The sequence below is a fragment of the Polypterus senegalus genome, chromosome 4 (assembly GCF_016835505.1).
Source record: "Polypterus senegalus isolate Bchr_013 chromosome 4, ASM1683550v1, whole genome shotgun sequence".
NCBI lineage: Eukaryota > Metazoa > Chordata > Cladistia > Polypteriformes > Polypteridae > Polypterus > Polypterus senegalus.
This window is the reverse complement of record NC_053157.1, coordinates 238,217,967-238,242,060: the sequence shown is the minus strand read 5'-3', so window position 1 is coordinate 238,242,060 and position 24,094 is coordinate 238,217,967. Positions and strand designations below refer to the sequence as shown.

At 44.0% G+C, this 24,094-nt stretch overlaps 1 protein-coding gene across 1 annotated transcript in view; it reads right to left on the bottom strand.

Moving 5' to 3' along the window:
• Positions 1 to 23,598, bottom strand: part of LOC120528929 (zinc finger protein 850-like) — a 51,004-nt gene extending 27,406 nt beyond the window's left edge. Inside the window, exons 1-4 of the mRNA XM_039753006.1 lie at positions 23,346 to 23,598; positions 15,411 to 15,571; positions 10,737 to 11,273; positions 2,764 to 5,014 (exon numbers count right to left, since the gene is read on the bottom strand). Of these exons, the coding sequence (XP_039608940.1) occupies positions 2,764 to 5,014; positions 10,737 to 11,139 (2,654 nt within the window). The 5' untranslated portion in view covers positions 11,140 to 11,273; positions 15,411 to 15,571; positions 23,346 to 23,598. The remainder of the gene's footprint in view (positions 1 to 2,763; positions 5,015 to 10,736; positions 11,274 to 15,410; positions 15,572 to 23,345) is intronic.
• Positions 23,599 to 24,094: the final 496 nt, after the last annotated feature.

The window sequence follows — 24,094 nt, the reverse complement described above, 5'->3', positions numbered from 1 at the left end:
ACACAAAATATGTTAGCTTAGTTTCTCTCCTTTAGGGAAATGCACCCAACTTATGAATTCTGATCCTTCACTTAATGTGGTCACTTAAGGGATTAGTTCTTTAGCTAGCACATTACATTTCTAGCGTCTGCACTCTGCTTTGCTTACTCCTGGTTTATGGTGGGTTACCCCTCACTCAGGTCCTCAGTGTGTGTATGTGTGTGAGAGACGCGACTCTGAACTTTCCCACTCAATTTAGGGAAAGAAGCTTCTAAGCGTCATGAATGGATCTCTCAGAAGGGGTTATCACTGTTCAGTTCCAGTGTTTACCACATATCCAGAAGTCGTGAGCTGGCTTTATCCTAACTACTAAATTATAATTAAGAGTTCCCAGAATCTAAGTTGGGGTACTTATGGTTTGGGTTGTGTCGACTCCAATGTGCTTTTCTCCCCATGGAGTCGTCTTTCACCGGCACCATGAAAGGAGGTTAAGCGCACTTTGACTTCTTTTGTTCAGGAGCTCTTGTCCTTTTTCTCTTTGGTGGAATCCATTAAGTTGAAGTTTCAAACACCACGGCCCTCATTTTCAGGCATTAAATGTACATCTGCTGGGAAGTCGCTGCTCAGTCGGCTCCCTTCTTCATCAAGATGGATGTGTGGCTTTGTGTCTGGTCCATTTCTTGCTCACGCACCTTGCTTTACTTTAAGGTCTGGACTGGCGGTACCCTCATCTAACTCCGGCACTGATGGACTTTCACTCGCTACAGTCTAGCATAGCTCACTATTTAGGAAAAAAGGGATCACTCCGGCCTTTGTTAAGACTTGGTGTGCTGCCATGGAGCAGAGTTATGGCCAGGCTGAGGTCACTGATCCTATAGAGCTGGTGCTTGCAGTGGGCTCTAAAGGTGGGAGTGGACATGTTGCAATGGGTTTCCTGAGTACAGATAAGCCTGGTCTTTTGGTTAACAACTGCTGCAAAGGTTTGTCACTCCATGAAGGTTGCTAATCATTAGGTGATTGTTTTTAGTTCCTTGAAAAGGAGACATCTCTGGCTGTAAGTCTGCTTGTGATTGATCAGTCTGAGCAGACGAGACCCCGAAACTACAATCCAATGAGATCCTACGGCGAGAGCTGACACTGCAGATGAAGTTACGAGGGTCTGGCAAGCTGCTTCTTAAGTGACAGAATTTGTGTGCCAAACCATGAAAAAAACAAATGGGCGAGGCCAGTCTGTCCTGTATTATTCACTATTTAATGTCAAAGATCAGCTCCTGTATGGCAGTACAGTGGTACCTTGAGACACGAGTGCCCCAACATATGAGTTTTTTGAGATACAAGCCGTCATTAGGTCGATTTTTTGCCTTGAGTTACGAGCCAAAATTCAAAATATGAGCCATCAAAGAGCTTGTCCCCACACATTCCTAGGGACTGACGACAGAGGAGTTGACGGAACTATAGACACAGCAACATACGGAGGATCTGCAGGAGATCGCTATCGCAGAGGAGGTTCTCTCTTAAAGTGAGATAAAGGAAGTGTTTGCAACATGGGAAAAAGTTTTGAACTTTAAAGAAAAGAAACACCCTAAAAAAGTTACAACTGGTCGTTCAGTGGCGCTTTTTAATGACACTTGCCTAACTCATTTCAGAAACATTCTAAAGGGGAGGACTAAACAAAGCTCCTTGGGCAGATTTCTAATGAAACGCCCTGCGAATGAAAGTGACGAAAGTGTGGCAAAAAAGAAAAAAAAAACTAGTGAAGAAGAAAAGTAAGTTAAGCTAAAGTGAAGTGAAAGAAAAAAATAATATGATACGCTAATCGGCTCTGCCAACATCTGTTTATTTCTTTAGATTCTCTTTCATGTGTTAGGATTTATTTTGTTTCTATACAATATTTGATCATTAGAAATACATTTTTCTTACATTTAAAACATTTAACAAAAAATTGGGGTGGTTTTTTGGGGGCTGGCATGAACTAATCTCATTTCAATTAATTTCAATGGGGAAAACTGATTTGAGGCACGAGCATTTTGACTTACAAGCTCGGTCACGGAACGAATTAAACTCGTACCTCAAGGTACCACTGTACATTGTTCGGAGTCTGAAGTAGCTGCTTGTCCTTCAAACTGCTTGCCACTTTCACAACACCACTATGGTTTCTCTGAGGGGTTAACGTCTCCCAACAGCTTATCATCAAACAGGAGTGAACTGCACTCTTTAGTCTTGACGTGATGCTGTACTGCTGTCAGATTTACAGTAATGGCTAATTGCAGTTGCTGTGTGATTCCTAACAAAACTTCCTTTTGTAATTCATGTGGGGTTATACAGATCGGTAGGATGTCATGATGGGCCTGGAAGTTCTTGTTTCATTAGTTCTATGGACCCCTGAGTTTGATGGTTTGTCCCACAGCCGACATACCTTCAACTGCATTTTTTTGGTACCTTATTATTTCTTATGTCTTCACATTCCAGTGTGAACTCTTCTGTGCTCCCAAAGAAAGCTGATGCAGGAGAGTCACTTGCCATATTCAGAACAGCAATGGGGTTTAGCACCAGAATGAATTTATTCATGGTTACGAATGCCACTGATTGCCTAAGAATCGTTTACCACATTCAGGATAAAAATAAGATATTTTCACAGTAAAAAAAATCTCTGTGGGAATCGTTTTCCATAATTCAGACAACAGTAAAGTTTCTCCCTAGTGGTAACCTTACATCTAAGGACCATTTGCCACATTCATCACCATAAGCCTTCTCTCTGCTTTGAATTCCAGCATACTTGTCAACTACTTTAAATGAGAATTATCGTCCTCATTAGGAACAGCAATGATGTCTTCTTTCACTGTTCCTTTGTTTGTAGGGTCAGAGGAAAAATTCTGTGCCACGTTTACAACGGGTTTTCCTCTAGTATGAATCCGTTTGTGCCTCCATAAGCTGCTACTACAAGAAAATCGTTTTCCACATTCAGGACAGCAATACAGTTTCTCTCCAGTATGAGTCCTTGCATGCCTCCAAAAGCTGCTACTGCATGTGAACCTTTTTCCACATTCAGAACAGCAATATGGCTTCTCCCCCGTGTGAATTCGCGCATGCCTCAGAAGACTGCTGCTGTCACAGAAACTTTTCCCACACTCAGAGCAAGAAAAAGGTTTTTCTCCAGTATGGTGAAGTCTTGTGTGGTTCTGAAGACTGTTTCTTTGCGAAAATCGTTTGCCACATTCTGAACAACCATAGGGTTTCTCTCCAGTGTGAATTCTCATGTGGCTATTAAGACTGGTGTTGTCCGAAAAACGCTTGCCACATTCAGAACAGCCATGACGTTTCTCACCAGTATGAATTCTTTTATGGCTAGAAAGGGTACTGCTGCTTGAGAATTGCTTACCACACTCAGAACAACAATAGGGTTTCTCTCCCGTATGAATTCGGATATGTTGTTGAAGGTGGCATCTTTGCAAGAATCTCTTCCCGCATGCAGAACAGCAATGAGGCTTTTCTCCAGTATGAATTCCTCGATGTTTATAAAGACTAGGGAGGTGTAAGAATCGCTTGCCACATTCCAAACAGCAATGAGGTTTCTCTCCGGTGTGAATTCTGCTGTGGCACTGAAGCTGGCTTGCTTGTGAGAACTGTTTACCACATTCAGGGCAACAATAAGGTTTCTCTGCAGTATGGATTCTGTTGTGGCGTTGAAGATGGCCTACTTCTAAGAATCTCTTCCCACATTCAGAACAGCAATAAGGTTTCTCTCCAGTATGAATTTTGGTATGTTTATAAAGAATACTCTTGCTTGTATAGCTTTTTCCACATTCAGAACAGACATACGGCTTCTCTCCAGTATGTGTTCTTGTGTGCTTCCGAAAGCTGCTACTGTTGGAAAATCTTTTTCCGCACTGAGTGCAGCAATATGGCTTCTCTCCTGTATGAATTCGTATGTGTGTCCTTAAGCTACTATTGTCAGAGAATCGTTTGCCACACTCAGAACAGCCAAAAGGTTTCTCTCCAGTATGAATTCTGATATGACATTTAAGAAGGTGTATTTTTAAGAATCGTTTCCCACATTCTGGACAACAATGGGGTTTTTCTCCAGTATGGATTCGTGAGTGCCTCTGAAGACGACTGAGTAGTGAGAATTGCTTGCCACATTCTGGACAAGGATGGAGAGTCTTTCCAGTGTGAATCCTCATGTGCCTGTTAAGACTGCTGCTGTCTGAGAAATGTTTGTCACACTCAGAACAGCTATGAGGTTTCTCACTTGGACGGGTTCCTTCAAGAACATGAAGGTCATTACTGGCTGAGACTTGCTGGTCACATTCAGGTGTTTCTCCTGCATGGATTTTGCCATGATTAAAAAGAGAAGTATTGCTGGAAAAGGTTTTGCCACATTTAGAGCAGACGTATGGCTTCTCTCCAGTATGAGTGCGCTTGTGCTTCCGAAAACTGCTACTATTGGAGAGCCTCTTCCCACATTCAGAACAGACATATGGTTTCTCTCCAGTGTGAGTTCGTGCGTGCTCCCGTAAGCCACTACTGTCATAGAATCGTTTGCCACATTCGGGACAGCAATAAGGTTTTTCTCCAGTGTGGATTCTTGTGTGGATCTGAAGACTGCGAATTCGCGAGAATCGTTTGCCACATTCTGAACAGCAATGGGGTTTCTCGCCGGTATGAACTGTCATGTGGATATTAAGATTACTTCTCTCTAAGAAACATTTGCCACATTCAGTGCAACTATAAGGTTTCTCACCAGTGTGAAGCTTCTTATGCTTATGTAGGCTACTTTTGTGTAAGAATTGTTTGCCACATTCCAAACAACAGTAAAGTTTTTCTCCAGTTTGAACTTGGATGTGTTTACTCACTTCTTGTGGAGAAGTATTGATGGCTTCGGTCTGTGTTACTGTAGTAGCATGAAGTGAACTACACTGGGAAGAGGCTGGGGTCAGGTATTCTGATCCATTGGTTGGTTTCTTCATTTTCTCATAGTTCAGGACAGAGGTCTGAGCAAATGAAGATGCGGAGATGCTGCCTTTCTCATGTAAATCTGCAATGACACAAACAGTCCAGTTAAATGTTTTTAAACAAATTCAATAGAAAGAGAGATAGATAGATACTTTATTAATCCCAAGGGGAAATTCACAATCTCCCTCACACTTAGTTATTTTTACTGTCCCTACTATGTCTCATTTTCTCATTGTTCTTCTCGTTTCTGTCCTCTTAATCTTTAACGGGACCCTGCAGTGGATGTGTCCTCTTCAACAATGAACTCAGAGCTTTGCCTAATTTCTGTGTAATGGCACACAAACACCTCAGAGGTGGACTGAGGGGGGGGTCAGATGATCTACAGAAAATGCAACGTGGAAATGAATTTGAGGTTTTCATTTTTTGTTGAGATTTGCTTACTATTTATATGCTTTAAGAACTTAATCTCTACTAAAAGTAAAAAAAAAAATGGAAATAAATGCACTTGTAGTCAGAATGCTAAGCGTTTAGTACAGCTGCCTGATTGTTCAAATGTTTTGAGGTCAAATCCTACACTCCATTGTTGTCCATGTGGACATTGCACAGTCTTTCCATGTCCTTATGGGTCTTACACAAGTTATGCCAAATCTTTTCTCGCATCCACAAGAACATGCAGGTTAGGTGACCTGGGGCCTTATGTATAACGCCATGTGTACAATTCACACTATAACATGACGTAAGCACAAAACCGCAAATGTGCCAAAGCACAAAAAAATCCAGATTCATAAATTTGTGCATTTGCCAACTTCCACGTTCTTCCGCTCCATAAATCCCAGTCAGTGTGAAAAGTAACACACGTGCCCAAGCCTGCTGTCCCGCCCCATCTCATTCCCAGAATTACGCCTCTTTGAATATGCAAATCAATATAAATAGCCCTTAAACTCAGCATTCTGTGAAAAGACAATGGCAAAAGCACGAGGGAAAATAGAAGAATTTCAGCGAATACCAAGTGGAGGCAAAGGAAAAACGTACTATTTGTTGGTTTAAACAGTGGAATAAACAACAAAAGGGAGCTGATCGAGTGACAGAGTGTGGTGGAGAAACTTGGAAGTTTAAGTTCACAAAGTCGCACAATGCCGGAAATAAAAAAAAGAAGTTGTCAGATATCAAAGGGGAGTCGTAGCCCACCGTCTGAGTGTCAAATGAAAGCTTATTAGGGTACAGAAAAAAAAAAAAAATAGGCACACAGTGTGAAAAAAAGCACGAAATGTCAACTTGACTTTCTGAATTTCCACTTTAATCACGTAGTGTATAGAACATCATAAACTACATCTTAAAATCATTTAATTTACTAGTTTCTCAAATCCCATCGTAACTAAAGTCGCACGTTAAAAGCTCTGTTTTGTATTTGATCTTCTATGTGCTCTATGTGTGTGAATCACTACTTGCTTCTTAAACGGGCTTTCTCTTCTCTGACAGGACACAGAATCCATTACATTCGTGATATTACAGCTCTCTGAATAATTAAAATACTGAGATGTATACGTGATATCATTTTCATGATGATTGGAGTTAAAGCACGTTATTAAACACAGGAACACGGCGGCACATTGACTGTTCATGTCTCACACAAGATGCTTGCTGCGCCGTGCGCGACCTTCGATGAAATACTTTATTGTAGCAGTCCTGTCTCTGTGAAACATAGTAACCTCCAATTCCTGACCTTCCTTTTGTTTCTCCAAATACCCAATCGCCACACAATCAGCTCTGTAACAGACGTTAAGCCATCTGTAAGCTTAGAACTTGAACATTGAAATATCTTTGTAGTACGAGTTTAATTGTTCTATCCCTCTCTCCTTCCAGTGTCGTGTCAGCACCAGCAAGAAAACAGCGCAAGGCAGAAACAAACCGTGAAAGGAGCGCCAGCGGCTCACTAGCGCTGTGGCACTGTGTCCTCACATGTTTACTTATTAACAATATAGATTATTTAAATGAAGTTAAAGTTTTATCTTTATAATATGATAAACATATTTTGCTGCATTTCATCTTAAAAATGAAATCGTCATCATATATAAATATGTGCTTTATAAAGTGGCTCAGGTTGTGTAATATTATAACTGTATGTCAAGTTTACAGTGAGGTGATTGTACTTATAAGTCCAGACAGTTCTACAAGGAGCACTTGATTGAGTGCATTTAAAGTTCTTGAGATGAAACTGTTTGTGAACCGCGAGGTCCGTACAGGAAAGGCTCTGAAGTGTTTGTCATATGAGGAGCAGTTCAACAGACAGCATGGCTGAGGCAGCGTGTGCTTGATGCTGTATCCTGATAATTCTCTTTCTGATCAGCTGCTGCTGTGATTCACACTCAGATACAGTGATATAAATACTCTCAGAAGCTTCAATTTGTATCAACAACATTTGTTCAGACTACTTTAAACTAGAACGTGTCACTAGACAAGGATACCCCTCATCACCACTGCTTTTTGCAATGGCCATTGAGCCACTGGCAGTTCACTGTCATAATACAGATCAGATAAAAGGGATTAGCAGAGAGGGACTGGAACAGAAAATCTCATTATATGCAGATGATATGGTACTGTATATATCAGACCCACAAAATTCTGTGCCTGCAGTCCTAACAGCACTCACAGAATTTCAAAAGATCTCTGGTCTCAGAATTAATCTGAATAAAAGTGTACTCTTTCCAGTGAATCCTCAAGCATATAATATTAGATTAGACACCCTACCTTTTATCATCAAAGAACAGTTTAAATACCTCGGGGTAAACATCACAAGTAAACATAAAGGTCTTTATCAACACAATTTTGCCGTCTGCATGGAAACAATTAAGCAAGTCTTGCATAGATGGTCAATCCTTCATCTCACTCTAGCTGGAAGAATTAACACTGTTAAGATGAATATTCTTCCTAAGCTCCTTTTTTTATTTCAAAACATTCCAATATACATCAATAAATCCTTTTTTAAACAATTAGATTCAACAATAACCTCATTTATTTGGAATTCAAAACATCCACGTATCCAAAGAGCAACCCTACAAAGACCAAAGGCAGAAGGTGGCATGGCTCTACCTAACTTTCACTTTTATTACTGGGCAGCAAATATACAAGCTATAAAAGCCTGGACACAAATAGATCAACATACACAAGCCTGGTCCGCAATAGAAGTAAAATCCTGCAGTACTTCTTTATATTCCCTGCAATAAATGTAAGTTATCACCAATATACTGATAACCCAATTGTGCTTCACTCACTCAGAATATGGAACCAATGTAGAAAGCATTTTAAGATGGGGAATCGTTTATCTGTTGCACCTCTGCAAGAGAACCACCTCTTTCAACCCTCGCAAACATATGCACTTTTTAATATCTGGAAAAAAATTGGGATTAACTTGCTTAGAGATCTTTACATAGACAACGTCTTTGCATCCTATGAACAATTACATTCCAAATTTAACTTTCCAGCTACACATTTCTTTCACTATCTTCAAATTAGGAACTTTGTTAAACAGAACCTTCCAGATTTTCCTCATCTTGCACCCTCGTCCATGCTGGAAAAAACATTGCTCAATTTACAGGACATAGACCCTATCTCTGCAATATATAAAATTATTTTACAGTCCCTCTCTTTAAAATATCCAAGAGGACACTGGGAAAAAGATCTCTTAATCAATATATCAGAAAAGGAGTGGAAGGTAGCAATGCAGAGAATTCATTCGAGCTCCATATGCACAAAGCATACCATTATACAACTCAAAATTATATATCAAGCACATCTTTCTCGTCTAAAACTGACCAAAACGTTTCCAGGGTGAGATCCAACCTGCGAACGCTGCAATCGAGCTACAGCTTCACTGTTCTGGACCTGCACCAAATTAACATCATTTTGGACCATAATTTTGAATTACCTTTCAGACAGCCTTGGTGTCACAATCCCTCCTAACCCATTAACAGCTGTGTTTGATGTTCTTCCAGAGGGGTTTAAAGTGGAGAAAGACAAACAAACTGTGATTGCATTCACTACACTTTTGGCACGCAGACTGATTTTGCTAAACTGGAAGAATCCTAACTCTCCTCTTTGACGTCAGTGGGAAACCGATGTTTTATACTATTTGAAATTGGAAAAAAATCAAATACTCAGTTAAAGGATCTGTACAGAATGTTTTCAAAACCTGGCAGGATCTAATCAATAATCTTTTAGAATAAGAGCTTAAGGCACCGAGGAAGCAATTATTTCTGCATTTGTTTTTCTTCTCCATTCATCTGTATTGGCTTATCAAACTCATAAATTTAGGTATGTTTACAAGTCTTAAGTTTCACACCGTTGGCCAAGCTGTCTCTCTCAGGAGTGGAAGTCGACTTGTTCTCAATCCTACTTTTTGTAAAAATTGATTGATTTGTATGGAATGATTACAATAAAATTAATAAAAAAAAATATTCTGAGTGGTGCAGTGAGAGTGACATGGAAAAAGATGATCCGCTGTGGCAACCCCTAATGGGAGCAGCTGAAAGAAGAAGAAGAAGAAGGTGCAGTGAGAGTAACAACGCTAAAGCAGTTACGGTATTTAGAATAGTTTGACCATTCTGTGAACCATTATATTGTTACAGGTTAATTACAGTCAGATGCATTAAATTAATAAACGATATGCGGTTAATTTCAGTGTATTAATTAACCTGCGTCAGGGATGTGGATCTTAAAAAGAAAGGATAACCACACAGGAACAGTAGCACTGCTTTGACGCTGGGTGCTGCCAGTCTGTGAACCACAGCAAAGAACTGAAGTACGCCAGGGTATGAGATACCGTGGAAATGTGCCTGGCTTTATGACAAGTTTAGGTTTTATACATCGCAATGTGAATGTGGAAAGGGGAGTACGCAACATTTTTGAGCATATGCACCGTTTATACATGAGGCCCCTGGTAACTCGGAAAGTGACACCGTGTGACTGTGTGGTTGAATGTGCCCTGAGATGGACTGGAACCTCATGTCTCATACTGCTAAGATAGGCTTTGGACTCCTTCCCCAAAACCTTCAATTGGATCAATTGTACTTAAGAATATTATGGTATGTTTGTAAGCCCAACGAGTACAACAAATAACTGACTTTCCCCCCCAAATATTTTGTAGATGTGCATTACATAATAATCAGATTAACGAGAGGATTGTGAGTGGGGGAAACTGCAAGGAATCCATTTTACAGAGTAAATGTCTACGAGGAGGTCAGGACACGACAACCAAAAGAGAGCCAGTGAGCCGATAGGAAGGTGGGCACAGCATTGGAAAATGACAGAAACCCACTGGCTTGAGTAAAATCGCTCCAGTTAAGTGCACTAGAGTAAGGATTATATTTTAGTTATATAGATTTTTTTTTTTTTTTTGTGGACATCTGAGTCTTAACTTTGAGCTTCAATCCTTGTATGAGAATATGCTACAGAAATAAATGTTGCTGTTAGGTGTAACACAATTTAAGACATGGAGATGTTATATTAAAATATGACTTTTACTGTCATTTACATTAAATATAATGATATTAGCCGAGCAAACATCACTGGTTGGTGTAGTAGAAGTCATGTGCTGGTCACTTTAGATTTTTATGCATTCACCCAAACTTTTCCAAATTATTATTTAGTAGATAAGCTATTTTTTTTTTCAAATTAATATGCTCCAAGGATCTTTATTCCAATTCAATCAAATCACGACTCCCACTCTTATTTCAATCTACTGACTCGCCAACAGAACCCCTGTTAGAATTTGTAAAGTTCCTGTTCTATTTAATCGCATGACTTACTTTTTCCCAGCTGCTCTTCTGCTTTTCTTCCGTCTCCTTCAGTAATTTTCTCCTCACGTTCCGATAACTCAGATTTTACTTGCACAGAAATCTCCACGGTAGCCAGTTGTCCAGTATTAGTGACCCAGGGCTGCAAATTGTTAACAGATTCTTCACCCACATCTTGCTTGAAAATGGGGCCAGCTTCACGTTTTTGCAGTGCAAGGCCAAATGAGAAATCTTTCAGGTCCTCGACTTGAATCTCAGCAGACTCCTCCTTGCACTCCTCTTCTTTAAAAACGCAAATGCTTTCTTCGCAGTCCTCCACCTTCACACACACACCCTCTGGTGCCCCTGACTCACAGTCCTCTTCTTTAATGTGTGCCAGTCGTTGGTCCGTGCCTTCCTGTTTAACCGAGGCCATGCTCCGTGTAAAACTCTTCTCTGAACCCCAACTGTTGGCTCTTCTCTACTAAGACCCCTTCTTCTCACCTGGGAAGCCCCGGCCCATTAGTCACCTCACTCACACGTGGAAATGAGAAGAAGGAAGGAGGGTCCCTGTGAAATTAAAAGAGACAGAATGAAAACATAAAGTCGTCAAAAACAACGAGCATGATTCAGGGTTAACTAAATGAAAGAACTAAATGAGCTGTTCATGAGAGATCTGAAATGCTGTGAAACTTCCGTTTCAGCTTAAGAAGTTCTCTGAAATGAAAACCTTCTAGATATGGAGAGCACGTCCAGCTGAGCAAGACAAAGACAAGAACAGGGAAAGAGGAGCAGAGTTTCTAAATTCACACCCTGCTCATCGTGAACCATTTCATGTCAGTGAAGGTCCTGGATGGTCCTGTGGATGTTCTTGGAAGCCTCACATGCTTTTCACTACATGAGTGTCGCCAGTTCACAACAGGTTGGGCGTGTCAAGGAACATTTCAGGTTGGGTATCTCCTTTATAGTTGTGTTTTATCAAAAAGTTTGGTTTAAGATACTGCAGCGCCATTTTGGTTTTATTATGTTAACTGATATTATGAGCAACTGCTGTGATGGGCATGTCATCTTCAGAGTCTGCACACCATGGCGTCTTTTACACAACGCTACTTCAGTTGGCACCACAGACTTGCCAGTTTCGGAGATCGCAGACTGTGCCTTAAAATCGGTAATAAATTAAAGTCCTTTGATTTTATCGTCTTCAGATCTTTTCTTCCCTGTCTTTTCCACGATCCTGATTTTCACATCGGGTTTTCTTTTCCAGGTCCTCAGCCTCCTTCAGGTCTGACTAAAGTGCGGTTATCACCCTCATTCTTGTTTTGTCCACCTGCTGTCCCCATTGACACCTCACATGTTCTATAACCATCACATACAGAATGGAGGAAGACCCTAAGAGGGGAACACACAAACTGGGACCGTGACTGGGATTTGAAATCAGGATGCTGGAACCATCAAGCAGCAGCACTCAGCACCACTCTGTCCTCGTCTTACCCTTCCTGCTCCAAACCCCCATACAGTATTAAAGTCTACAACTGGTAAACACAACGACAAACCCATCTGACATTCCCACCGGGTTATCCCACTCACACTTCATTTTCCACACATCTTCTGAAGGCTCGTTTCTCATTCCCTGCTGGTCACACGTGAGCAGAAGTTTGGCTGTCAGTCCTCCTCTTATTCTCCTGCATCATAAAACACAAGTGGGTCTAACAATAATCTGACCAGTGATGGCTGAGTGGGTCCTGTTGTGCACTGGCACCCTCTACAGGTTACTTCTTATCTCCCACCCCATGCTGCTTGTGGCCAAAGAAACCCTGAACTCAATTAAGGTGGCCGTCATAATGGAGGGGTGGCTAGCAGGTCCTGAACTGGTGGGTTTGTACCTGAAGGTTCACCTTGCTGTGTGAATACCCACCATGTTAACTGACCTGCTCTGGGATCAAGATGGACTCCTCACACTTCTTCTCTTCACTCTCTATGTATTCCTGACTTATCTGTTAAAGGAATTCCTATTTAACAATGGAGGTGCCATCAACATCACATACAGAATGTCACTGTCTCCTCTGTAACTAACAGAACGTTATCACAGCTACTTAAACTCACATGTGTCCATTTCACTGGCAGCTCTATACCAACTGGTGATGGCAGAGTGACTCCTGTGATGGACTGGCGCCCCCTTCAGGGTTGGCTCATGCCTTGCAGCCCATGCTGCTTGTGTCCACTGTAACCTTGAAATGAATGAAGAGGCTGTCATAATGGAGGGCTGGCTAACAGTTCATAAACTGGAGGGTTTGTCCCCACTTAACTGGGTCTCACCTTTCTGTGTGTATACCCACACCATGTTAACTGACCTGCTCTGGGTTCAAGATGGACTCTGCACTGACTGCGATGGCTGAGTGTGTCCTGTGATGGACTGTCACCCCCTTCAGGGTTGGCTCATGCCTTGCAGCCCATGCTGCTTGTGTCCACTGTAACTTTGAAATGAATGAAGTTGCTGTCATAATGGAGGGATGTCTAACAGTTCATAAACTGGTGGGTTTGTACATGAAGGATCACCCTGCTGTGTGAATACCCGCCATGTTGACTAACCTGTTCTGGGCTCAAGATGATCTCCTCACACTTCTTCTCTTCACTCTTTATGTATTCCTGACTCATCTGTTAATGGAATTCTCATTTAACAATGGAGGTGCCATCATCATCACATACAGAATGTCACTTTCTCCTCTGTAACTAACAGAACGTTATCACAGCTACTTAAACTCACGTGTGTCCATTTCTCTGGCAGCTCTATACCAACTGGTGATGGCAGAGTGACTCCTGTGATGGACTGGCGCCCCCTTCAGGGTTGGCTCATGCCTTGCAGCCCATGCTGCTTGTGTCCACTGTAACCTTGAAATGAATGAAGTTGCTGTCATAATGGAGGGCTGGGTAACAGTTCATAAACTGGTGGGTTTGTACATGAAGGCTCACCCTGCTGTGTGATTACCCATGTCATGTTGACTGACCTTCTCTGTGTTCAAGATAAACTCTGCACGGACTGCGATGGCTGAGTGTGTCCTGTGATGGACTGGCATCCCCTTCAGGGTTGGTTCCTGTCTTGCACCCCATACTGCCCACGTCCACTGTACCCTTGAAATGAATGAAACCGTGATCAAGATGGACTCGTCATATTTCTCCTCTTCACTCTCTATATATCCCCGACTCCTCTGTTAATGGAATTCCTAATTTCACAATGGAGGTGCCATTATCATCATACACAGAATCCCCTTGGCCTCCTCTAAAATTAACACAACATCATCAAAGCCACTTTACTCTGAGCACACAAGCGACAGGTGACACCCGGGTGTTCACAGTGATGGGCTGGCACCATCTCCAGGTTAGTCCCTCCTTTACACAGCATGCTGCTTATGCACTGTACTTCTCATTCCAACAAATGGTGCCTCACAAATATTTGTAATAATAACAGGCATTGCATTTGTCTTACCAACAGATAGAGCACCACAAATATTAAACACTGCTTTGATGAATCCCACACCAAATGGCATATAACCGAGACACATACATTGAATTTTTCATTCCAACAGATGGTGCACCACAAATATTAACTCTGCTTTGATGAATCCCATACCAAATGGCATATAATAGAGAACTTGCATTGCAATTGTCATTCCAACAGATTGCATATCAAAAACATTTGTAGTAATAAAATACATTGTATTTGTCTTTCCAACAGATGGTGCACCACAAATATTAACTCTGCTTTTATGAATCCCATACCAAATGGCATATAACCGAGACACATACATTGTATTTTTCATTCCAACAGATTAACTGATTGCTGATTAACTGTTCATACTGCATCTCTGTTGTTAGTCATTAGCACTATAACATAAGTAACATGATAATTATATTTGAATACTAACCCTCACCTATTCTGTTTCTTTTCTCGGTACCCAAATGTGGCCATTGGTGCCACGGCCCACCTGCCAAGTTGTTTGCCTGCCAAAGGTAAAGTCATCCCTGATGGAGGATCACAGGAATCATGGGAAAGAGGGGTCCTTTCATCGGAGCAATGTTTCAGCCGTGGCATGGCCAAATGGAGATGCAGCTAGATGGATGAGGTCTCAAGGACTCTAAAAATATCGAAACCTAATTATGTCATATCATCTACTGTTAAACCGTAATTCTAAAATTTTTATTATGCTATCTTAAGGAATTGTTATGTTGTATATATTGTAATGTATTGACCCCCTACTTTTGACACCCACTGCACGCCCAACCTACCTGGAAAGGGGTCTCTTTGAACTGCCTTTCGAGGTTTCTTCCATTTTCCCTACAAGGTTTTATTGGGAGTTTTTCCTTGTCTTCTCAGAGAGTCAAGGCTGGGGGGCCGTCAAAAGGCAGGGCCTGTTAAAGCCCATTGCGGCACTTCCTGTGTGATTTTGGGCTATACAAAAATAAACTGTATTGTATTGTATTGTATGGTGCACCACAAATATTAACTCTGCTTTTATGAATCCCATACCAAATGGCATATAACCGAGACATGTGCATTGCATTTGTCATTCCAACAGATTGCATATCACAAACATTTGCAGTAATAAAATACATTGTATTTGTCATTCCAACAGATGGTGCACCATGGATATTAACACTGTTTTTATGGATCCCGTGTCAAATGGCTCACGTTGCCGTGTGAATACCCACCGTTGTCGTTGACCGACCTCCTCAGTGTCACTTCTGACACATTCAAGATGAACGCCTCCCACTTCTCCTCTTCTCTTTCACCTCTACGGACGTCTTCGCGGTGCTCGTGTGAGTCAATGGCTCCTCTGAATGTTCAGTCAAACATCTCTTAGTTTCTGATACTGGAAGGAAAAAGAGAGAGAGAGAGAGAGAGAGAAACATGAAGCACTTAAGAGATCTTGTTTGCATATCCATGAACTCAAATGGTAAGGTTATAATGGGATGCCAGGGAGACACGTTAATAAGTAGCAACGCTGCCATCTACTGGACGGAGAGAGAACAATTCCTAAAGGTGTAATGGATCCTTTGCTTGAATAGCATGGTCTAAACACACATCAGAATGAATAAAAAGAAAGAGAAATGGGCAGTCCCGGTCCCTATGATTAGTATAAAGAAGCCCCCCCACCCCAAACCAGTAGTGTTTCTTGACCCACGTCAGCTGAATGTTTTGCTGTCTGATAGTCTACAGGGATGTTGTGTCACAGAGCAGATGTGCAGCGTTGTTCATGATGGGAGCTTTCTATCCAGGAGGGTCCAGACAGTGCCCCATGACTGATCCAATTAGGTTTTGGATTTGGTGGTCCTCTCTTGAAGTGACGTTTCCAGCCCAGCACACCACACTGGCCATTCCAGAGTTGTAGAAGATGTGAAGGATGGCACATCCCACATAAGGATGAAGAGCCGGCTCTGCCCTTTGTCCTCCTGTTCCTTTGTGTTATGAAGCCAGTCCTACACATGCTGGCTAAATGAAAGCGGAGGATTTACAAAGTGCGGAGGAGCAGGGGGTGTGCAGATGGCTGGGGGTTGATAAATGGTAGTGTTGAGGGGCCTCATTCTTTGTTATTTTAAAGTGAGAGTTGAACTCCCACTCCCAGTTCAGACCCTTCAACTCCCACCCCTCTCTTCAAACACACGTTAATGTAAACTTGCTGGGACGTCACAGTAGAGGGCTCCTCATCTCAAAGTGCGGAGTGGGGCGTACAAGGCAGGTAGCCGATTGTGCGGCACAGCAGCAAGGTGCCAGATCAGGGAATGAAAAAGCTGTTGAGACTGAAGGGGGGTCCTTTGTGATGGGCTCTCCATTATTGTATCGAGGTGCAAGATTTGCTATTCTTACCAAAGTCATTATTTTAGTACTCATCTAAAGCTAAGAAGTGTCCCCTCGACTATGGAAGGCAAATAAAACCAACAAACTGCTTATGAGTCGTGAAAAACACTTTGCTTTACAGGCCCTGACCTTGACGTTACAAGGAGTGTCTGCCAATTAACAACCTTTTGACAATTGACGACTTGATAGAAAATACCGCAACTTTGATTTATTTTTTGTATTATTATATTTTAATACAGAATATGATTGTCTTTTTTTTTTTTTTTTGACATCCATTGTTGCCATACTTTTCCAGTATATTTTTTCCAATTAATGTTTTCATTTTCAATACAGTGTGGTGGATGGCTGGGGCTCCTGCCCAGCCTCCGGAATGCCTGGAAGGTGGAAGGACCGGGAAAGGGACAATCACACCCACCGGGGCACGACAGGGCAGCCACCCTGGTTTGCACTGAGCCCACGGGATCAGAGCTTAGAAGCTCAACCCCGTTGGGGCCCGTGGCCACCGCCAGGGGGGCACCATGCTGGCTACGGAGCCTTGGACTGCAGCACTTCCGCCACAAATGGAAGTGCTGCCGGAACAGGAAGTAGGTAGACCTGGAGTGCTTCCGGGTGCCCATGCCACACTAGGAATTGCTGCAGGGAGCACCTGGAACACATCCGGGTGAAGTAAAAAAAAGGGGCTGCCTCCCTCCATTCAGGGAGCTGGAGTCGGGAGGCGGAGGACAGAGCTTGTGACGAGAAGAGTGGAGGTGGCAGAAGAGTAAGGAAAGAAACGGACTGAGCTACATTTGTTTGGGATTGAACATTGTGTGCGGTGAAGAAGGAAGAGCAAAATAAACGTATGTGTTTGTGGACTTCTGTGGTCTGTCTGTCTGTCTGTAGCTGGGCTGATCTCCACAACAGGTAAGTAGATTCCCAATCCCATTCCCACCAATGCCCCATTCACTAGGGAAAGTGATTTTCAAATAGGGATATAGAGGGCGGCCGACAGCTTTTAAAGAGATCTTTATCTGTTGTCATTAGTCAGCTTGAACTGTGACAGGTGACACACTGGGCCGATGGAATGTCACAGCACAGCGCCGGTCGTGAAGTTGAAAACGCGCTCACTGGGGACGGCAGGAAAAAAAACTACAAGATTTTGTGTCAATTTGCTTTATATTGAATTTAAACTCTTCCATTAATCCATTTTAAATACTCAAATTGCAAGCAGAGGAAATTTTGAGTTTTTTTTCTGTTTCTAAAATAAAATTGCAGGGTTCTAAGGCCAGAAAATGAAGATTTTGTTCCTCATGTGCACCTTAATAAAAGGATAAGTGTCTGTGTGTCTGTACCTCCATCCATCCATTTGCTATGTCTCTGTCATTCCAACAGGTGGCGCACCACAAACATTAACACACTTCTTTTACAAACCCCCCAACAAATGGCATATACCAGACACCTATGCATTGAACTTTTCCATTCCAACAGATGGTGCATCACAAGAATTTGTTGTAATAAACTGCATTTCATGTGTCATTCCAACAGATGTTGCAACAGAAACATTAGCATTGCTTTTACAAATCCTACACCAAATGAAACATAACAGGGACAAATACATTGCATTTGTCGTTCCAACAGATGGCATATCCAATATTTGCAGTAATAAAATGCATTGCATGTCATTCCAACAGGTGGCGCAAGACAAACACTTGTAATAATAAAATGCATAGCATTTGTCATCCAACAGGTGGCGCAACAAAAAAAAATGAACACTGCTTTTTTAAAACCATTCCAAATGGCATGTAACACAGACATATGCACTGCATTTGTCATTGCAATAAATGGCGAAAAACAGATTTTATATAGAAATAAAATACAATGTATTTGTCATTCCAACAGAAAGCATATCACAAACATTTGTAGTAATAAAATGCACAGCATTTGACATAACAACAATCCCATACCAAATGGCATGTAACACGGACATATGCATTGCGTATATCACTCCAACAAGTGGCACATCACAAATATTAAACACGCTTATTTTACAAATACCATACCAAATAGTATAAACCAGGGTCCTATGCATTTCACTGTCCTTTCCAACAGATGGTGCATCACAAGCATTTGTTGTAATAAACTGCAGTTCATGTGTCATTCCAACAGATGGTGCATCACAAACATTAACATTGCTTTTAAAAATCCTACACCAAATGAAACACAGCAGGGACAGATACTCTGCATTTGTTATTCCAACAGGAGGCACATCACAAACATTAGCACACTTCTTTTACAAATCCCATACCAAATGGCATATAACAGACACATATGTGTTACTAATTTTACTTCTTTGTTTTTACAATACTGTATTGTTCATCTATTCATCCATCCATCCATCCTCTTCCGCTTATCCGAGGTCGGGTCGCGGGGGTAGCAGCTTGAGCAGAGATGCCAAGACTTCCCTCTCCCCGGCCACTTCTTCCAGCTCTTCCGGGAGAATCCCAAGGTGTTCCCAGTCCAGCCAGGAGACATAGGCCCTCCAGCGTGTCCTGGGTCTTCCCCGGGGCCTCCTCCCGGTTGGGCGCGCCAGAACACCTCACCAGGGAGGCGTCCAGGAGGCATCCTGATCAGATGCCCGAGCCACCTCATCTGACTCCTCTCGTGCGGAGGAGCAGCGGCTCTACTCTGAGCCCCTCCCGGATGACTGAGCTTCTCACCCTATCTTTAATGGAAAGCCCAGACACCCTGCGGAGGAAACTCATTTCAGCCGCTTGTATTTGCGATCTCGTTCTTTCGGTCACTACCCACAGCTCATGACCATAGGTGAGGGTAGGAGCGTAGATCGACTGGTAAATTGAGAGCTTTGCCTTACAGCTCAGCTCCTTTTTCACCACGACAGACCGATGCAGAGCCCGCATCACTGCAGACGCTGCACCGATCCGCCTGTCGATCTCACGCTCCATTCTTCCCTCACTCGTGTACAAGACCCTGAGATACTTGAACTCCTCCACTTGGGCAGGATCTCTCCCCCAACCCTGAGAGGGCACTCCACCCTTTTCCGGCTGAGGAACATGGTCTCGGATTTGGAGGTGCTGATTCTCATCCCAGCCGCTTCACACTCAGCTGCGAACCGATCCAGAGAGAGCTGAAGATCACGGCCTGATGGAGCAAACAGGACAACATCATCTGCAAAAAGCAGTGACCCAATCCTGAGTCCACCAAACCGGACCCCTTCAACACCCTGGCTGCGCCTAGAAATTCTGTCCATAAAAGTTATGAACAGAATCGGTGACAAAGGGCAGCCCTGGCGGAGTCCAACTCTCACTGGAAACGGGTTTGACTTACTGCCGGCAATGCGGACCAAGCTCTGACACCGGTTGTACAGAGACCGAACAGCTCTTATCAGGGGGTCCGGTATCCCAAATCCCACAGGATTCCCAGAGGGACACGGTCAAATGCTAAGGGTGTAGAGCTGGTCCACTGTTCCGCGACCAGGACGAAAACCACACTGTTCCTCCTGAATCCGAGGTTCGACTATCGGACGGACCCTCCTCTCCAGAACCCCCGAATAGACTGTTCCAGGGAGGCTGAGGAGTGTGATCCCTCACCCCACACCCTCCGGTCCCCCTTTTTAAACAGGGGGACCATCACCCCTGGTCTGCCAATCCAGAGGCACTGTCCCCGATGTCCATGCGATGTTGCAGAGGCGTGTCAACCAAGACAGTCCTACAACATCCAGAGCCTTAAGGAACTCCGGGCGTATCTCATCCACCCCCGGGGCCCTGCCACCAAGGAGTTTTTTGACCACCTCGGTGACTTCAGTCCCAGAGATGGGAGAGCCCACCTCAGAGTCCCCAGGCTCTGCTTCCTCGTGGAAGGCATGTTAGTGGGATTGAGGAGGTCTTGAAGTACTCCCCCACCGACCCACAGCGCCCGAGTCGAGGTCAGCAGCGCACCATCCCCACCATATACGGTGTTGACACTGCACTGCTTCCCCCTCCTGAGACGCCGGACGGTGGACCAGAATCTCCTCGAAGCCGTCCAAAGTCGTTCTCCATGGCCTCTCCAAACTCCTCCCATGCCCGAGTTTTTGCCTCAGCAACAACCGAAGCCGTTCGCTTGGCCTGCGGTACCTATCAGCTGCCTCCAGAGACCCACAGGACAAAAAGTCCTATAGGACTCCTTCTTCAGCTTGACGGCATCCCTCACCGGTGTCCACCAACGGGTTCGGGGATTGCCGCCACGACAGGCACCGACCACCTTGCGGCCACAGCTCCGGTCAGCCGCCTCAACAATAGAGGCACGGAACATGGCCCATTGGACTCAATGTCCCCACCTCCCTCGGGGCGTGGTTGAAGTTCTGCGGAGGTGGGAGTTGAAGCTACTTCTGACAGGGGACTCTGCCAGCCGTTCCCAGCAGACCCTCACAACACGTTTGGGCCTACCAGGTCTGACTGGCATCTTCCCCCACCATCGAAGCCAACTCACCACCAGGTGGTGATCAGTTGACAGCTCCGCCCCTCTCTTCACCCGAGTGTCCAAGACATATGGCCGCAAGTCCGACGACACGACCACAAAGTCGATCATCGACCTGAGGCCTAGGGTGTCCTGGTGCCAAGTGCACATATGAACACCCTTATGCTTGAACATGGTGTTCGTTATGGACAATCCATGATGAGCACAGAAGTCCAATAACAAAACACTGCTACGGTTCAGATCGGGGGGGCCATTCCTCCCAATCACGCCCTTCCAGGTCTCACTGTCAATGCCCACGTGAGCATTGAAGTCTCCCAGCAAAACGAGGGAATCCCCAGAAGGTATGCCCTCTAGCAACCCCTCCAGAGACTCCAAAAAGGGTGGATACTCCAAACTGCTGTTCGGCGCATACGCACAAACAACAGTCAGGACCCTTCCCCCCACCTGAAGGCGGAGGGAGGCCACCCTCTCGTCCACCGGGGTAAACCCCAATGCACAGGCTCCGAGTCGGGGGGCAATAAGTATGCCCACACCTGCTTCACTCATCTCACCTGGGGCAACTCCAGAGTGGTAGAGAGTCCAGCCCCTCTCAAGGAGATTGCTTCCACAGTCCAAGCAGTGCGTTGAGGTGAGCCCGACTATATCTAGCCAGGACCTCTCGACCTCGCGCACCAGCTCAGGCTCCTTCCCCTTCAGAGAGGTGACATTCCACGTCCCAAGAGCCAGAGGATCGGACCGCCTTCGGCCACCACCCAACTCACACTGCACCCGACCTCCTTGGCCCCTGCTACAGGTGGTCAGCCCATGGGAAGGATGACCCACGTTGCCTCTTTGGGCTGTGCCCATGGGGGCAGGCCCGGCCACCAGGCGCTTACCATTGAGCCCCACCTCCAGGCCTGGCTCCAGAGGGGGCCCCGGTGACCCGAAGTCCGGCGATGGAAAACGTCGTCCAAAGTTTTCATTCATCGTAGGCCTGTCACATAAAATTTTAAACCTGTCCCATCCTGAACCTCATGTCCCTGCAGTCCCTAGTTTGCACAATCCTTGACTATTCTGCTCCAACGTCTCCCAAACAAACGGGTACCTCTCTCGTTCAAATGTAATTAGTCACAGTGGAAAAGGTCCTATCTGTTCCAGGAGGAGTGCCAATCCACCTAATAAAATAAGTGTGTGTGGGTGTGTGTTTCTCATGTCTCCAGCATTAAAACAGATGGCATTTCCATTATTAAAACCAAGAAACAGATTCCATCTCAAACATTTGAAGTAACAAACTGCATTGTTTGTTTGTCATTCCAACAGATGTGCGTCACAAACATTAACAACAATACATTTTATTACTACAAATCCTTGTGCTGTGCCAACTGTTGGAATGACAAATTCAATTCATTTTATTGCCACATGCATTACAAAATACACTCCAATAGTTGGTGTACGGCAGACGTTCATGCGGAGGTCTGCGTTTATTCTTTAGATTTCACCCCGTCTTAGATGGGCAGCATATCCAGTAATAACAGAACAGGCAAACTCCATGACGAAATGTTAAAGAGGAAAGGGACAACATACAGAGTGAAAGTGAGACATTCGGTGTATTGTTTTGTCTTTTAAATGGTTTTGTACAGCGATGTTGGGAGTCAACAATTTGGAGTAGTAATAATATTTTGCACGCATCTTTCTTGATGAGGTCTCATTAAACATTTTCATTTCTTCCTAATAAAGCACAGCATGAGTGTCACTCTGATAGAAATGAAGACTGAACACGGCATGTAAAGTCGCGTTTAGCGACACCTCATTAACAAGGTTTACTGAGGCTGTCAAAGAAAGACCTCCGCTCAAAAAAGAAAAGAATCCGCAGCCCACCGGAAAAGCAGAACTTAGTGACAGCGAAAGCAGAGCGCGCGGCTGCGCATGCACGTAGACAGGGTAGGATTGCACTGCGCGTGCGTCAAACCAAAACGCTGCGCGCCGACGCCGGAAGGTGCGAGCGCGCGAACACAGCGGAAGCAATGACGATTTAACGCGCCTGCGCCAAATCACAAGGCGCAGGGAATTTCACGGGATATGGATATGATCAGAGCATCACAACCCCCCAATCTGGAAGCCTTCACCCACCACATCGGCTGGAAGTGAGCGCTGCCCGCAGTTAGCACAGGACACGTAAGAGCGCGAGGGAAGGGTTAGCTACAAAGGCGGACAAAACAAAGCGCTCGATTCCCAAACTAAAAGAAACACAGACGGTATTAGGCTGCCCGTCAAATTTAGAGCCCCTGAGCAGTTCGCGTTATCCCCCATACTTGACATCCCCACACGTAGGAGAACGTCCGGCTTTGTCTCACCTTCCGGACCTTTGCTTGTTGTTGTGGCCTGAAAGAAGTCCGAGTACGAATGTCGAATAGGAGCATGCGCAGAAAGTGCAAACAGGGCGACGCAAAAAGACGTCATCAGTGTGGTCCCGCCCACTCAGCCAGACAGATGTCGTCTTGTTTTCATTCAATTTATTAATTTTTTGTTATGAAGTTTGTCAGGACGGAATACGAGGGGTAAAGTAAATGACGTGCGCTGTGAGACACAGCCAATGTCGAACATTCGCAATAAATGATATGGCGAGGGGTCGATAAATAAGAGCAGAGGCTGGGGCCAGAGGGCCGATTGATCACGTGTCTGTTTATATAACAGAAAGAGTGGCTTTAATTTTAGCTTTATAAAGGATTGAAGAAGTACGTCCAGGTAGAGCAGCAATGTGGAGACTCTTCATCAGCACTGATGAGTACGGAAAAACAGAAACGATTTAATAACAGAGCGGAAACAGGCCATGTTTAGAATAAAGAAAGTTTAAGAATATTTGCAAGTTTCCAATGGGTTACACCACATAAAGGGGGAGGAAGGAAATGAGTTAGTAGACTTTACATAGAAAGAAAGAAAGGAATCTGAGCTCGGACTTCCATTTGGAATAGGACAAGCAAGAGGGTTAGAGAGATCCAAAAAAATAAATAAAACATGGCAGGAAATACGGGATAAAGATTGTAAATAGGCGTCTCTATATGACTCTGAACAATGCTGGCTTAGTAGAAGTGGAGAAGAAAAA